Genomic DNA, 17,863 nt, shown 5'->3' with positions numbered 1-17,863 from the left:
TATCATTATTGCCTTGCAGATTGCCGATCGTCCGAGCAGCAGCGCAACAACAGGTCAATGTGAGTGTCAGACAGCGAGGTCAGTCTGTACCAGCTTGTAACTAGACTAGACCCAGTCTCACCTGGTCAATGACTGTACATCCAACAGCAACATCAACCACTGGCCCTCGTCAAACGCAGGCTGCTCTGAGAGAGAGGGATGGGAGAGGAGGAGAAGAGGAGCTAACAGTACTCTGATGGAAGGATGGGAGAGGAGGAGAGGAGGAGAGGAGGAGAAGAGGAGCTAACAGTACTCTGATGGGAGGATGGGAGAGGAGGAGAGGAGGAGAGGAGGAGAAGAGGAGCTAACAGTACTCTGATGGGAGGATGGGAGAGGAGAAGAAGAGAAGAGGAGCTAACAGTACTCTGATGGAAGGATGGGAGAGGAGGAGAGGAGGAGCTAACAGTACTCTGATGGGAGGATGGGAGAGGAGGAGAGGAGGAGAAGAGAAGAGGAGCTAACAGTACTCTGATGGAAGGATGGGAGAGGAGGAGAAGAGAAGAGGAGCTAACAGTACTCTGATGGGAGGATGGGAGAGGAGGAGAGGAGGAGAAGAGAAGAGGAGCTAACAGTACTCTGATGGAAGGATGGGAGAGGAGGAGAAGAGAAGAGGAGCTAACAGTACTCTGATGGAAGGATGGGAGAGGAGGAGAAGAGAAGAGGAGCTAACAGTACTCTGATGGGAGGATGGGAGAGGAGGAGAGGAGGAGAAGAGAAGAGGAGCTAACAGTACTCTGATGGAAGGATGGGAGAGGAGGAGATGAGGAGAAGAGAACAGGAGCTAACAGTACTCTGATGGAAGGATGGGAGAGGAAGAAAGCGGGAGGTATTTTTGCAAAGCAAAAGGGCAGGTGCAGCAGAGCTTCAGACACAGCAGGTGGACAGTCAACATTGTGTGTGTGTGTGTGTGTGTGTGTGTGTGTGTGTGTGTGTGTGTGTGTGTGTGTGTGTGTGTGTGTGTGTGTGTGTGTGTGTGTGTGTGTGTGTGTGTGTGTGTGTGTGTGTGTGTGTGTGTGTGTGTGTGTGTGTGTGTGTGTGTGTGTGTGTGTGTGTGTGTGTGTGCGAGGGAGACTGTGTGAACATTATGCTGACTTTATACTGTCTCATGCAGCTGTTGCTCCTCTTCCTGTGATGAAAGAGAGACAGAGAGGGAGAGAGAGAGACAGAAAGGGAGAGAGGGAGAGAGAGACAGAAAGACAGAGAGACAGAAAGAGAGAGCGAGAGAGAGTATAATTAGCAGTTTCACTGCAGCATTGGTTTCTGCACTTTGAGAAATGATAAAAGGTGTCTTTGTTCCCGGTGGCAGCGCAGCGGGACAGAATGATAATGACCGTCAGAAAGATCAACACAGATAAACTGTCCGACTCCCACTGTAACGACTTCCTTCCTCCTTTCAATTAGAAGGCTGTGATGATCCTCTTCCTCTGTGTTACTATGGTGACTTCACATTACTACAGTAAGCCGTTAACACAAGCAGGCCCATACTAGTTGATGTGGGCCTTGGCTTCCTTCCTGGTTTGAACAGTAGGGGGTGCTACTGGGTCAAAGTAAACACTTTTAAGCTCCATTGGCTCCATTTGTTGTCAGTCAAGTGAGTTTTGGTCACCTGACCAAATTATTTGGCCCTCATTGGCTGTCCTCATGACGACTCCACGGTGATGAAGGCGTCCCCGCCACTGGGGATGGCCGAGGAGGCGTGGCCACACTGGGAGACCTGTTGCGCTCGGAGGGAACAGTCCACACTGTCATGGAGGGAATCCGCCCCCTCCTCTCCATCCCCTCCTCCAACTTGATCTTTTTCCACCTTCTTCTCCACATCTTCTTCCTCGCTCTTCACTTGGCAGCGGCACACTTCGATGCCGGAGTCGCCTGTGAGCCGGCGGTGACGGAAATGATCCTCATCCTCCTCTTCCTCCTCCTCTTCCTCTCTCTTCTCTTTCTCCACGGGCTCGAAGAAGTCCACGTTGGTGGAGAAGAGGGCGTGTTTGGGGGGAGACTGGGTGGGCTTGGGGGGAGAGAGGATGGAAGGGCTCTGTCTCTCTGTGACCCCACCCTCACTCAGGCCGCCCTCTACCCCTCTCTGCTCAGCCAGCACAGCCAGGGGGTCCATAAGGATGAGTGGAGGGAGTGGCGGATGATGTGGAGGAGGAAGTGGAGAGGGAGAAGATAGTTTGGGAGGGGGGAGAGTGGGAGGGAGAGGAGAAGACGTTGTGGGAGAAGGTGTAGGTAGAAGTTCAGGTGGAGGAGGGGGCAGAGGAGGAGCTGGATATCCTCCAGGAGACAAAGGGGACCTGGCAGACACAACTCCCTCCAGAGATGAACCCTCCCTGGGGAAGCCTCTCAGGACCTCCCTCCCTCCTCCTCCAACCTCGCTACCGGGCGTGGAGGCATGGCTGGTATTATCCGTCTCGTAGGTCACCTGGACAGAGAAGGAGGTGCTGGATGGGGAGGTGAGGAGGGAGCAGGACTCGCAGGAGCAGCTGGTGTAGTTGTCTGAACTCTGAGATGAGGTCAGGCCACCACCGGCACCGCTTGGGCCCGGCGTGGAGCTAACCAAGTAGGAGGGAGGGCCGAGGGGTTGTTGCTGGTGGTGATGGGGGTAGGCTGAACCGTAAGGGGTGGCTGTGTAAGCGGTGGCGCCCCCCATTGCCCCCTGCAGAGCAAAGACGGAGCTGTAGGATGGAGGGGGTGAGGGGGGCTGGGCTGCCACCTCCTCATAGGACGGCAGCTTGAAGGAGGCCAGGAAACCTACAGTATAACACATGACAGATAATCAATTTCATCTCCTAACCACTAGGGTTACATGACCAACAATAGGGACTGAGACACCAAACTCCAAAATAGTCATTGTGCAGCGCATTCAAAAGTCTTGTTTTTTTAATGATACTTCTACACTATAAGGTTGAAATGACAAAATTATGACAATGTCCTTTTTGTGTAAGAGCTGTTTGAAAAAGAATCCTGGAATTTCAGCCTGTTCAGGCGAGATGGAGTTTTTGGCCCAGATCATGACATCACAATCAGATCTGATTATTCTGACCAATGACTAGTCATCTTTTATTTGTGTATGTATCCTCCTACTTTGAAGAGGTACTCTAGAGGCTCTAGAGTCTAGACACTCCTATCCGCCAGTATGTAAATACTGGAAATTAACATTTGTATCAACACGCCCACACAATCAGACTGAGCATTTCAATGGCAAAAGGAGGCTCAGGAAAACAAATTATACAAAAATATATCCGGAGTTGTTTACATTTGAAAATAAAATTAAGAAGACTGCATCGGGGCTATAAATTATACTTCCTTGACCTTCCTTGACCTTGGCACAATGCAGCCAATGGAAGAGTCCCAAAAGTATGTCACCCTAGACAGACTCAAGCAAATGAGCAAACATTTCAAATGCTATTTGAACCCAGGTCCTGCTAATGAGACGATAAGGTGACGCAGACAATGAAAGGACCGGGGAGAGAGGCGACCGTAGCTATACGTACTGAGGTCCAACATGGAGGCAGGGTAGTTGCAGGCTCCATGGTAGGCGATCAGGTTGATCTCCCTCTGTCTCTGCTGCTGCTGGATACGCAGCTTGGCCCGCCGGTGGCGGTAGGCACAGCAACAGCTGAACAGAATCACGATGGTCCACAGCAGCCAGAACCCTGCAGGATACAGACACACAGAGACACTGGCAATACTGCATTGAATTCAAGCAACTTTATTAATCCCAATTATTGAACAGCCTCTGGTAGCTATACTGTTGCATAATCACATTGAAAAAGATTTTATAAATGGATATTTATTATACCGTAATAAGACAAACTGTCTACAGTTTGACCAGAGGACCAGCCTTAAGGGCTTGCTCATGTTAAACTCCCGATCTGGTCTGGTTACATACCACAATGCATCGGTATAGCTGTGTGACAGCAAATGCTGACAAGACTAGCCTCTTGGCTGGTATCGATCGACTGGTTGTTACTCACACCACAGCTCGTAGTAGTAGGTGCAGCATCCTGTCTCCCCACAGCAGTGGCCGGTCTCACACAGGTAGCCTGGGTTGTTGTTGACACCAGGGCAGTACTTATGACTGAGCATGGGCTGGCTGCCTGAGCCAGCTTGGTCCTTCACCCCCTAGTGGACAAGACATGACATGACAACAACTTACATGGTAAACAACAACAACATGGTCGTTTAGCTAGAGCAGGGTGTTTCTCAAATTTCCAGTTGTAGGGTTGGAGACGAGTACCCCCCAGGGTTGCACTTTTTTGTTCCAGCCCAGCACCATCTCATCTGATTTAACTACTTAACTAGTCAACAAACCCTTGAATAGTTGAGTGGCTCAGATGTGGTAGCGCCAAACAAAAATGTATTCATTACCTTTACTTAACCAGGCATACACAGTGCATTCGGAAAGTATTCAGACCCATTCCCTTTTTCCACATTTTGATACATTACAGCCTTATTCTAAAATGGATTCAATAAAAAAATGTCCTCCATCAATCTACACACAAAACCTCATAATGACAAAGTGTGAAAAGTGAAATGTTAGAAAACTTATTTAAAAAAATATAAAACAGAAATACCTTATTTACATAAGTATTCAGACCCTTTGTTATGAGACTCGAAATTGAGCTCAGATGCATCCTGTTTCCATTGATCATCCTTGAGATGTTTCAACTTGATTGGAGTCCACCTGTGGAAAGTTAAATTGATTGGACATGATTTGGAAAAGCACACACCTCTCTATATAAGATCCCACAGTTGACAGTGCATGTCAGAGCAAAAACCAAGTCATGAGGTCGAAGGAATTGTCTGTAGAGCTCAGAGACAGGATTGTGTCGAGGCACAGATCTGGGGAAGGGTACCAAAAGATGTCTGCAGCATTGAAGGTCCCCAAAAACACAGTGGCCTCCATCATTCTTAAAAGGAAGAAGTTTAGAACCACCACTCTTCCTAGAGCTGGCCGCCCAGTCAAACTGAGCAATCAGGGGAGAAGGGCCTTCATCAGGGAGGTGACCAAGAACCTGATGGTCACTCTGACAGAGCTCCAGTGTTCCTCTGTGGAGATGGGAGAACCTTCCAGAAGGACAACCATCTCTGCAGCACTCCACCAATCAGGCCTTTATGGTAGAGTGGCCAGACAGAAGCCCCTCCTCAGTAAAAGGCACATGACAGCCTTCTTTGGAGTTTGGCAAAAGGCACCTAAAGAACTCTCAGACCATGAGAAACAAGATTCTCTGGTCTAATGAAACCAAGATTGAACTTTTTGGCCTGAATGACAATCGTCACGTCTGGAGGAAACCTGGCACCATCCCTACGGTGAAGCATGGTGGTGGCAGCATCATGCTGTGGGGATGTGTCCTTGGGTGGCCCAGCCAGAGCCCGGACTTGAAACTGATCGAACATCTCTGGAGAGAGCTGAAAATAACTGTGCAGTGACGCTCCCCATCCAACCTGACAGAGCTTGAGAGTATCTGAAGAGAAAAATGGGAGAAACTCCCCAAATACAGGTGTACCAAGCTTGTAGCATCATACCCAAGAAGACTTGAGGCTGTAATAACTGACAAAGGTGCTTCAACAAAGTACTGCGTAAAGGGTCTGAATACTTGTGTAATATTTTTACATTTTTTATAAATTAGCAAACATTTCTAAAAACCTGTTTTTGTTTTGTCATTATGGGGTGTTGTGTGTAGATTGACGAGTGGGAATAACTATTTCATCCATTTTAGAATATAGCTGTAATGTAAGAAAATGTGGAAAAGGTCAAGGGGTCTGAATACTTTCCAAATGTATTGTATGTTTTATTGAGAAACAGTGGATAGCAGACATAAACAGAATACATCTCTAACCTTGTTGATGGTTCCCATGTCTGAACCCTTTGGAGACACAGTCGTCTGCAATGAGAAAATAAACGTTATCTAGAAAGTCTTAATCTGGTCTTTCCACACATTCATCATCGTTGACGTGTAATGTAAAACCGCTGAATCACTAGGCTACTGGTTTGACCACTTCGACCAAAACATCCACATGACCGTGGGCTAGCAGGAGTGAAGACTGTGGGCTAGCAGGAGTGAAGACTGTGGGCTAGCAGGAGTGAAGACAGTGGGCTAGCAGGAGTGAAGACTGTGGGCTAGCAGGAGTGAAGACTGTGGGCTAGCAGGAGTGAAGACTGTGGGCCAGCAGGAGTGAAGACTGTGGGCTAGCAGGAGTGAAGACTGTGGGCTAGCAGGAGTGAAGACTGTGGGCTAGCAGGAGTGAAGACTGTGGGCTCGCAGGAGTGAAGACTGTGGGCTAGCAGGAGTGAAGACTGTGGGCCAGCAGGACTGAAGACTGTGGGCTAGCAGGAGTGAAGACTGTGGGCTCGCAGGAGTGAAGACTGTGGGCTAGCAGGAGTGAAGACTGTGGGCCAGCAGGAGTGAAGACTGTGGGCTGAGCAGGAGTGAAGACTGTGGGCTCTGTGGGCCAGCAGGAGTGAAGACTGTGGGCTAGCAGGAGTGAAGACTGTGGGGAGTGAAGACTGACTGGGACTGTGGGCTAGGAGTGAAGACTGTGGGCTGTGGAGTGAAGACTGTGAAGACTGTGGGCTAGCAGGAGTGAAGACTGTGGGCTAGCAGGAGTGAAGACTGTGGGCCAGCAGGAGTGAAGCACTTAAAGGGATACTTTATGATTTTGGCATTGAGGCCTGTTATCTAATCCATAGTGGATTTCATGCTGAAGATGCTTGTTATAGGTACATAAGTCCGAGGCTGTTTTACGTGTTATTTCAAGGTTAGTTAGCGTGTTAGTGATACCAGGAGAGGGTTTTACAGACAACACAACCACACCTTTTTCACAGGAGCTGGACAAACAGCAGATCCAATATGTAGAAACCCTGCAGCTATGAGAGCAGGTAGCAACACAGTGTGAGATGAACATTCCTTGTTTTTTCAGAATGGGTGTTAGCCCTCTAGTGTCTTCCCTCCATCCCTTTCTCTCTTCACCCCTCCCTCCCTCTCTCTCCATCCCCTTTTCTTAATTTTGCTTGTTAACCCCCTAGTTCTCCCTCCCTCCCTCCCTCCTCTCTCTCTCTCTCTCTCTCTCTCTCTCTCTCTCTCTCTCCTCTCTCTCTCTCTCTCTCTCTCTCTCTCTCTCTCTCTCTCTCCTCCCTCTCTCTCTCTCTCTCTCTCTCTCTCTCTCTCTCTCCCTCCCTCCCTCTCTCTCTCTCTCTCTCTCTCTCTCGTTAATGGTTTTCCTCCCACCGTTAGTTCCTTTCTATGTGTTGTGCTGGCTGTTGTGAATGACTGCATAAAGGTTAGAAAGGTTAGACACCTTACCGTAGCTGCTGGTCCTCCCGGCCCCTGCAGGGAGATGGTCATCTAGAAGAGAGAACAGGGGGGGGTTAATACAGCTGACATTTACACAGGCAGAGCCAGACTGACTGACAGATAGGCTGCACATCAGAGAAAGAAAGGAATGGGAGGAGAGAGAGAGAGAGGCCAACCCTTCGATCTGTATTTACAGTTTAGCTAATAGATTGAATAAATACAGTCTCCCCATAAAACCTTGTCCAGTTCACTTAACATTTGTAATGCCTATAAGCCAATATTTAGTAGTCTGTTTTTTGGGTATACGGTCCCCTCAGTGCCAATATTTAGTAGTCTGTATTTTGGGTATATGGTCCTCCCAGTGGTACTATACACACACATTTGTTTACGTTTTGTATGTCAATTCTGTGAGCCATTTAGTTTGTGATTTTGCATGCAAATGTCACATCCATAACACTGGAATTGCCCGTACCTGACCCCAATTCACCTGTGCATGTTCACCTATCCAGACAGCCTGACTGTGGATGTTCACCTATCCAGACAGCCTGACTGTGGATGTTCACCTATCCAGACAGCCTTACTGTGGATGTTCACCTATCCAGACAGCCTGACTGTGGATGTTCACCTATCCAGACAGCCTTACTGTGGATGTTCACCTATCCAGACAGCCTAACTGTGGATGTTCACCTATCCAGACAGCCTAACTGTGGATGTTCACCTATCCAGACAGCCTGACTGTGGATGCGCCTAAAGGATAAACTCTCCAGGGCCACCACAGTCAACTCCCGACACGCTTTCAACCTGATACACACAAACACAAACAAACAACCTCTCAGTGTTCCTGCAGTGACAGGGGACAACAAGGTATCCTGAGTCCAAAACAACCGTGATGTCATTTTCAGGTTATCATTTATCAATTTCCCAGCCTGGCACCTCCTTACAGACAGACAGTCAGACAGACAGGCCCTTACAGACAGACAGGCCCTTACAGACAGACAGGCCCTTACAGACAGGGTTATGTTCAGTAGTAGGGTACATGTTGCAAGGGAAAACGAAAATCTATGTTCTTATTGAGCAAGTTTAGTTGGTACTAACTTCCCTGTTGGACCACAGTTAAAACATGTTATTCTTACTGAACACGACCCAGCATTCACATGAACTGTGGAACAGGACAGTTCCTGTAGAAAGGATTAGTCATTAATCAAGTCAAAAGCACATATTGGCTAAAGGATTTGCATGACCAAAAAAGAGCCATGTGATTGTGATCACTTGTAAGCGTGCTATCATCCCAGATACCCAAGTCCATCTGCATTGGAAATCAGTGAGCGAGCCCACTTCACGCTTACAACCCCCAGATACAATACCTCCATTGTACTCGGCACGTCTACCTCAAACACACAACAGAACGCAACGCAACACAACGCCTGTGTGTGTACATTTCAGACAGACAGGAGGACGGTTGAATAACAGTAAAAGGAAAATGCCTATCTGTTTAGTGTTGCAGTGGGGCTGCGGGGGTCCAGCCACAGAGGACACAATGCTCACATGGACGGAGACACTGGGCTTTTCTTTACACCCGACGGCATGTCACCAAACATGCAAATGAGCAGTCAGCCTTTTGTCAGCTGACGTTGGGTCTCTGTTGGCCAGGCTGCACTGGGCACTGCATCTCTCCCCCTAACACTGCATCTCTCCCCCTAACACTTCATATCTCTTCCCAACACTGCATCTCTCCCCCTAACACTGCATCTCTCCCCCAAACACTGCATCTCTCCCCCTAACACTGCATCTCTCCCCCTAACACTGCATCTCTCCCCAACACACTCTTCCCATCGGCATCTCTCCCCTAACACTGCATCTCTCCCCCAAACACTTCATATCTCTTCCCAACACTGCATCTCTCCCCCAAACACTGCATCTCTCCCCCAAACACTTCATATCTCTTCCCAACACTGCATCTCTCCCCAAACACTGCATCTCTCCCCCAAACACTGCATCTCTCCCCCAAACACTGCATCTCTCCCCCAACACTGCATCTCTCCCCCAAACACTGCATCTCTCCCCTAACACTGCATCTCTCCCCCAAACACTGCATCTCTCCCCTAACACTTCATATCTCTTCCCAACACTGCATCTCTCTCCCCAACACTGCATCTCTCCCCCAAACACTGCATCTCTCTCCCCAACACTGCATCTCTCTCCCCAACACTGCATCTCTCCCCCCGAACACTGCATCTCTCCCCCTAACACTGCATCTCTCCCCCAGCACTGCATCTCTCTCCCCAACACTGCATCTCTCCCCCAGCACTGCATCTCTCCCCCAACACTGCATCTCTCTCCCCAGCACTGCATCTCTCTCCCAAACACTGCATCTCTCCCCAAACACTGCATCTCTCCCCCAAACATTGCATCTCTCCCCCTAACACTGCATCTCTCCCCCAAACACTGCATCTCTCCCCCAACACTTCATCTCTTCCCAAACACGGCATCTCTCCCCCTAACACTGCATCTCTCCCCCAAACACTGCATCTCTCCCCCAAACACGGCATCTCTCCCCCAAACACGGCATCTCTCCCCCAAACACGGCATCTCTCCCCCTAACACTGCATCTCTCCCCCAAACACTGCATCTCTCCCCCAAACACTGCATCTCTCCCCCAACACTGCATCTCTCCCCCAGCACTGCATCTCTCCCCCAACACTGCATCTCTCCCCCAACACTGCATCTCTCTCCCCAGCACTGCATCTCTCTCCCCAACACTGCATCTCTCTCCCCAGCACTGCATCTCTCTCCCCAACACTGCATCTCTCTCCCCAACACTGCATCTCTCTCCCCGACACTGCATCTCTCTCCCCGACACTGCATCTCTCTCCCCAGCACTGCATCTCTCTCCCCAACACTGCATCTCTCTCCCCAGCACTGCATCTCTCTCCCCAACACTGCAGCTCTCTCCCCAGCACTGCGTCTCTCTCCCCAACACTGCATCTCTCTCCCCAACACTGCATCTCTCTCCCCAACACTGCATCTCTCTCCCCAGCACTGCATCTCTCTCCCCAGCACTGCATCTCTCTCCCCAGCACTGCATCTCTCTCCCCAGCACTGCATCTCTCTCCCCAGCACTGCATCTCTCTCCCCAACACTGCATCTCTCTCCCCAGCACTGTTTGAACTCACACATAGATTTGGTACTAGGCCTATCACCCGAGCCTGCACTGTATTGGTGTCATCCTATAATCACCAATAAGCACATTGCATAATGGAGCCCCAATCGCATACCAGATCAGGGTTATTCGACCTTAACATGGTTAGGAGCCTGCTGTTGTTCTACCTGATAATTAATTACACCCACCTGGTGTCCCAGGATTAGAAGGGAACAATGAAGAAAAGCAGTGGACTGTCTTGGAGGTCCAGAGTGTAGTTTGAGGGTACTAGTGCAGGCTAACAGAAACTAGTCAGTAGCTAATGACAATGACTGATTTCAAATCAGTTAGTTAGGGAAATCCTCCATTTTAACCTTCACACATAGTCAAAACTGTAGCTACTCTACATGTCTGACTAGTACTACTACACCCTACTATAAACTACTACACTATTACACAATAATACACACTATTATAAACTACTAAACACTATTACACACTACTACACAATAATACACACTATTATAAACTACTACACACTATTACACCCTACTACACACTACTACACACTACTACACACTATTACACACTATTACACACTACTACACACTACTACACACTAATACACACTAATACACACTATTACACCCTACTACACACTACTACATATTATTACAAACTACTACACACTACTACACACTACTACACATATTATAAACTACTACACACTATTCCACACTACTACACACTAATACACACTATTATAAACTACTACACACTATTACACACTACTACACACTAATACACACTATTATAAACTACTACACACTATTACACACTACTACACACTAATACACACTATTACACCCTACTACACACTACTACATATTATTACACACTACTACACACTACTACACATATTATAAACTACTACACACTATTCCACACTACTACACATTATTACAAATTGCTACACACTACTACACGCTAATACACCCTACTACACACTATTATAAACTACTACACACTATTACACACTACTACACACTATTATAAACTACTACACACTAATACACACTATTATAAACTACTACACACTATTACACACTACTACACACTAATACACACTATTACACCCTACTACACACTACTACATATTATTACAAACTATTACACACTACTACACACTACTACTACACACTATTATAAAGTACTACACACTATTCCACACTACTACACATTATTACAAATTACTACACACTACTACACACTATTACACCCTACTACACATTATTACAAACTACTACACACTAGTACACCCTACTACACACTACTACACACTATTACACACAATTGCACAATACTACACACTATTACACACTACTACAAACTACTACACAATACTACACACTATTAAACACTACTACAAACTACTACGCACTACTACACATTACTACACACTACCAAAAACCAGTACATACTACTACACATTACTACACACTACTACACATTACTACACACTACTATAAACTAGTACATACTACTACACATTACTACACACTACTACACACTATTACACCCTATCAGGGTTGACCCAGAGTCCTCCTAGTAGTCTCCATCCATCCAACTCCTGCTGCTCTCTAACAAAGTGAGGCACTGCAGCAGCAGTAGAGTACAGGGGGAGGACAAGCAGCTGGCGTCTGTGCCAGGTATTGATCAAACAGTAGCAGAGCAACACACACACACAGAGGGACACACACAGCCGTAGCAGAGGAGTGTGAGACTAGTTTGGGATAAACATTACACAGGCAGCTCCGGACTGGAAACCCCACTCTGTCGACGGCAGGACCACTAACAGCAGTTGTCAGCCTGGTTAGAGGAGTGAAGATAGTAATGTACTGTTACTGGGCAGTGTGAACGGAATACCAGAGATTTTAGAAAACATCTAGATAATCTTGTATCCCATTGTTTGGTCACACTATATTTGGATAGTTCCCATATGTGTTCTACAGATCTATCAACAAACTATCACTATCTGACTGGGAGTGATCGGCAACGACAACTCAGTAAATGCCTTTCACTGGCATAGGAGGGGATTTCAGGCAGCCAAACAGTCTTATCTACAGGAAGAGAAATTGTGTAATATCACTGGCCTCCACTCTGTAAAGTTGAGAGTCTGTGGTTTAGCCCACCACATCATACATCACTGGATCTGAAGAGGTCATTCAATCATCCCCCGAGACCATGTTAAAAACCACAAGACACCTCTACTACAAGTTGTAGATGTCTCCCACTCTAACACCTAACCACGGTGCAAAGCCACAGACAGACAGCGAGACAAACAGCTTAACACACTTCCTCACTTCCTGCCTGTTCACCAGTGTGTGTGTGTGTGTGTGTGTGTGTGTGTGTGTGTGTGTGTGTGTGTGTGTGTGTGTGTGTGTGTGTGTGTGTGTGTGTGTGTGTGTGTGTGTGTGTGTGTGTGTGTGTGTGTGTGTGTGTGTGTGTGTGTGTGTGTGTGTGTGTGCGTGTGTGTGTGCGAGCGAGAAATTCAGCTATGATAGTAAACACCTACAATAGCAGAGTTTTCTTCTGAGTGAGTGTATTCAATCGGAGATAACTTTTTTAACATACTCACTAACACATGACTACATACCCACTACAACTAAGCCTACAATCAATGTAAAGATCCTCTTAAGAACGATAATTGCACATATTCTAGTAGCTGACTTGCAACACACTGCTCTGTATATACAGTGTGTTTAGCCATGCCGAGAAGACCTCTAGGCCTATACAGGGCCGGAGTAAGAAATCATAGGCCCCCCCGGGGTTTTGTTTTTTTATAGCCCCCTGCCCTGCCGCCGTCCGACCCATTGCCCTTCTATGGATTATATTTCTATGGTCACATAGTAACAAGCTGGAGCTGATATTTGGTGTGAATGTTGCCCAAACTGTGGCCTTCCCGGCTGTAGGCATACCGGTAACTGTCAAAATAAGGGAAACACTTGAGTAAACAAGGGATATGAATATATGTTCTGGTGTTGATTTAGGTCCACTTGTAGAATCTATGCCAAGGTGCATTGAAGCTGTTCTGGCAGCTTGTGGTGGCCCAACACCCTATTAAGACACTTTATGTTGGTGTTTCCTTCATTTTGGCAGATACCTGTATGTGCTTTATTGGGATAAACTGTTGATTCTCTGGGGCTAAATTATGCTCTTGGTGTATTTTGAACATTGACAGTGGGCTCCTGTGGTTGTATAGAAATTATAATTTAAAAAATGACATTTCTTTTTTGTTGCTGTTTTTTTTTGCCTATTGGGCCCCCTATGATTTTGGGCCCCCTATGATTTTGGGCACAGACCATTATCCACACAATTGACCAGTCACATTTAATTATAATGCAGTTTACTTAAATATATTTAATAATCAGTTACCCAATCAAGGCAGGGCCCCCCAGTTACCCACGTGTCCCCCCACCTCCTGTCCTCCCCCATCTGATGATTAGCAGAGCGGCAGCAGGCTGCCTACACTCACTGAGAGTGGGCCCCGGAGTCTTCCTGTGGTTGGCAGTTTAAGAAATATACTACATATCTAATGTATATAGTGTATACAGTGCATTCGGAAAGTATTCAGACCCCTTGACTTTTTCCACATTTTGTTACGTTACAGCTTTATTAAACAATTCATGATTTTTTTTCCACATCATAAATCTACACACAATACTCCATAATGACAAAGCAAAATGTATTAAAACATAAAAAAACAGATTTACATAAGTATTCAGACCCTTTACTTAGTACTTTGTTGAAGCACCTTTGGCAGCAAATACAGCCTCGAGTCTTCTTGGCTATGACTCTATAAGCTTGGCACACCTGTATTTGGGGTGATTCTCCCATTCTTCAAGTCCCGGCTCTGGCTGGGCCTCTCAAGGATATTCAGAGACTTTTCCTGAAGCCACTCCTGCGTTGTCTTGGCTGTGTGCTTAAGGTCGCTGTCCTGTTGGAAGATGTCTGTCTGAGGTCCTGAGCACTCTGGAGCAGGTTTTCATCAATCTCTCTGTACTTTGCTCTGTTCATCTTTGCCAATGATCCTGACTAGTCTCCCAGTCCCTGCCGCTGAAAAACAACCCCACAGCATGTTACCGCCACCACCATGCTTCACCATAGGGATGGTGCCAGGTTTCCTCCAGATGTGACGCTTGGAATTCAGGCCAAAGTGTTCAATCTTGGTTTCATCAGACCAGAGAATCTTGTTTCTCATGGTCTGAGAGTCTTTAGGTGCCTTTTGGCAAACCCCAAGTGGGATGTCACGTGCCTTTTACTGAGGAGTGGCTTCCATCTGGCCACTCTACCATAAAGGCCTGATTGGTGGAGTGCTGCAGATGGTTGTCCTTCTAAAAGCTTCTCCCATCTCCACAGAGGAACACTGGAGCTCTGTCAGAGTGACCATAGGGTTCTTGTTCACCTCCCTGTCAAAGGCCCTTCTCTACCGATTGCTCAGTTTGGACGGGCGGCCTGCTCTAGAAAGAGTCTTGGTGGTTCCAAACTTCTTCCATTTAAGAATGATGGAGGGCCACTGTGTTCTTGGGGACCTTCAATGCTGCAGACATGTTTTGGTACCCTTCCCCAGATCTGTGCCTCGACACAATCCTGTCTCTGAGCTCTACAGACAATTCCTTCGACCTCATGACTTGGTTTTTGCTCTGACATGCACTGTCAACTGTGGGATCTTATATAGAGAGGTGTGTGCTTTTCCAAATCATGTCCAATCAATTTAACTTTCCACAGGTGGACTCCAATCAAGTTGAAACATCTCAAGGATGATCAATGGAAGGGTCTGAATACTTATATAAGTAAGGTATTTCTGTTTTTTTTTCATTTTAATAAATGTGCAAAAACATATAAAAGCCTGTTTTCGCTATGCCATTATGGGGTATTGCTGAGGATTTTGTTTGATACATTTTCGAATAAGGCTGTAAAGTAACAAAATGTGGAAAATGTCAAGGGGTCTGAATACTTCCCGAATGCACTGCATTTCCTTCATAGTTGTTGTTTTGTTGTTGCCCCCTGTGGCCCAGGGGCTTCAGCCCTGCATTATCCCGGCCTGAGGCCTATAGCTCATTGAATCAGCACTATAGTATTTCACCATTGGCAGAGGGGTTATAAATTACCTTTATTATGAGGGTCGGGAGCTAAAAGCACTTTTAATTATGGGCTGTGTAACATTGAGGTCATTCTTTGGTGCATTACAGCATATTAATTTCCAGACAATGAGATGAGGAAATCAACTTTCAGATATCAGCAACACATCTTAAATGAAAACGTAAATGAAAGGATAATCATGCAGTTGTGTGTGTGCTGTACAACAAGTCTATCTATGCTCAAAAGGCCTGATTTAGGAAAAACTTGAACTCCAGACTGTCCATAAAACCTTAGTCCTGTGAAGCCTAAATATTTGTTGCAATATCAATTGAATTATTTCCAACAATAACATATATCCACTGAAGCGACGGTATGACAACAAATCCGTGCAATCTAGGAACATTTCTTAGAAGACATCACGGCGGCATTCACAGTATCCTAATACCCCTGCAGTATAATATTGCCCAGTTGTTGACAAAATCACCATAACTCACAGCAATCACATCAAGCGAAGATGTTGATAATACCAAATGTGTAAGTCAACATACCGCCTCTGCTTTGAGTCCAAGGCAGAACGTCAACGTTTTCTCTGGATCCATGGCCAGAGGCAGCAGAGATGTAGAACGACAACAGAGAGAGAGAGAGAGAGAGAGAGAGAGAGAGAGAGAGAGAGAGAGAGAGAGAGAGAGAGAGAGAGAGAGAGAGAGAGAGAGAGAGAGAGAGAGAGAGAGAGAGAGAGAGAGAGAGAGAGAGAGAGAGAGAGAGAGAGAGAGTGGAAAACAGAGAGGACTGGGATCTATCTTATTGTGCTAAATCCCCATCTCTCTCCCACACTGAATCCTCAGCACAGCAGCCTGCTGCTCCGCCATTCCCCGAGCGTAGAGAACGCCCCTCCCCGAATCCGATACTATCGGGGATACCGCCGCGGCCAATCCAATAATGCTACAGGCTGCGCGATATCCACAAGGGAAGGGAAAGCGTCCCAATGGCAAACGACCCTCAGGTGTTTTCTCTTCCAGCTCGGGAAGATGGAGGAGTGACGATTCAAGTTTTATTTTTTTCATCGTTGGTGGTACGGGGGCGCTCTTTAAATGATGTCATGTAATTCCAGCCCTCTCAAACTCGGAAAAGAGGAGATGATTGGACGATCTCCGGCTCCTGGCAACAGTCGCAGAGGCCGAGAAAGAGATTGCTGCTTAGTAAAACTCCGTTTTAAACGACTTTGATTCCAAATTCAATGTCTAGCATTGTGTAGATTTGCAAGCAACGTATTTTCAATGTTTTATTTTTATATGGGCCTAATTGTTTCAGCCACCTTGAGGTGTAGGGATGGGGTAGGGATGCTTGGCCAAGGTCACCCGATAAAGACATGCATGTTGAAATAGATAACGTCAGAGGGGGACGTACACATTTAATTCCAAGTGATACAAGAAAACAGCAGTGAATACACACGCTGTACATTGACTGAGACAATAGTGTTGCTTATTACTTGCATGGTACATACCCCTACACGTGTAAAGTGTACAAAACCCCTGTGTGTGTGAACTGCAGCTGTTTTATGTAGGACAGGTTATCCTATCCTACCACCAAATCCATAAAAAGAAAGTGCCTTACATAAGTACTTGGGGAAATCCACAGGACAAACGCCGCAACATTCCTATTGTCCACAAGGTGGGAGCAGACTATTGGAAATGTCATTTTGGTACCCTACTTTTACAGCTGTGATGAAAACCTTTACAATTAAGAGATAATCATGCTTGATTTGCGGTAAAATTACCGAAGTGAATATTGACAGAAATAATTGTGAACATTTTCATCTAATGTAATGGATATCCATCATTGAACCTAACACTTTTATTTTCACACATTTCTACAATTATTTCTGCCAATATTCATTTAATTTTACAGCAAATCAAATGTTGCGGTAATTTTAAAGGTTTTCATGGTCTCAGCCAACGATGCTGTGTGCGTGTGCTCACACACGCGAGTGTGTATGTGTGCACCTGGGTATGTGTACATGCAAGAGTGTATGTGTGTGTGTGTGTGCAGTATGTAATCTTCCTAGTGAGTCATTGGGTATTGGTGATTGGGCAGGGCCGTGGTTAGCACGATGGGCATTATGACACTACGCATGTCGCCATGGAAGAGTAGATGAGCAGAACAGGACTTATCACCGCCACTAATCTTGACATTAGCAACATTTATTATGCCGTAGGTTACCAGTTACCACACCCCAACCCTCACACAC

At 46.5% G+C, this 17,863-nt stretch overlaps 1 protein-coding gene across 2 annotated transcripts; it reads right to left on the bottom strand.

Annotated features, from left to right (window-relative positions):
- Nucleotides 1–696: 696 nt before the first annotated feature.
- LOC124019039 (proline-, glutamic acid- and leucine-rich protein 1-like) lies at nt 697–16,681 on the bottom strand. Of its 2 annotated transcripts, XM_046334396.1 has the most exons (7): nt 16,389–16,681; nt 16,164–16,264; nt 7,344–7,385; nt 5,880–5,924; nt 4,014–4,161; nt 3,531–3,692; nt 697–2,787 (listed from the first exon to the last, which is right to left on the bottom strand). In XM_046334396.1, exons 2-7 carry the CDS (start codon nt 16,212–16,214, stop codon nt 1,679–1,681), a joined length of 1,557 nt encoding a protein of 518 aa, XP_046190352.1. In that variant the 5' UTR covers nt 16,215–16,264; nt 16,389–16,681; the 3' UTR covers nt 697–1,678. The 2 variants fall into 2 exon arrangements, with proteins under 2 accessions (XP_046190352.1, XP_046190353.1); XM_046334397.1 differs by lacking the exons at nt 5,880–5,924; nt 7,344–7,385; nt 16,164–16,264; nt 16,389–16,681 and adding an exon at nt 4,614–4,662.
- Between the last annotated feature and the right edge of the window lie 1,182 nt (nt 16,682–17,863).

This window comes from Oncorhynchus gorbuscha, unplaced genomic scaffold, assembly GCF_021184085.1.
Source record: "Oncorhynchus gorbuscha isolate QuinsamMale2020 ecotype Even-year unplaced genomic scaffold, OgorEven_v1.0 Un_scaffold_602, whole genome shotgun sequence".
Lineage (NCBI taxonomy): Eukaryota > Metazoa > Chordata > Actinopteri > Salmoniformes > Salmonidae > Oncorhynchus > Oncorhynchus gorbuscha.
This window is presented reverse-complemented; position numbering and strand designations above follow the sequence as displayed.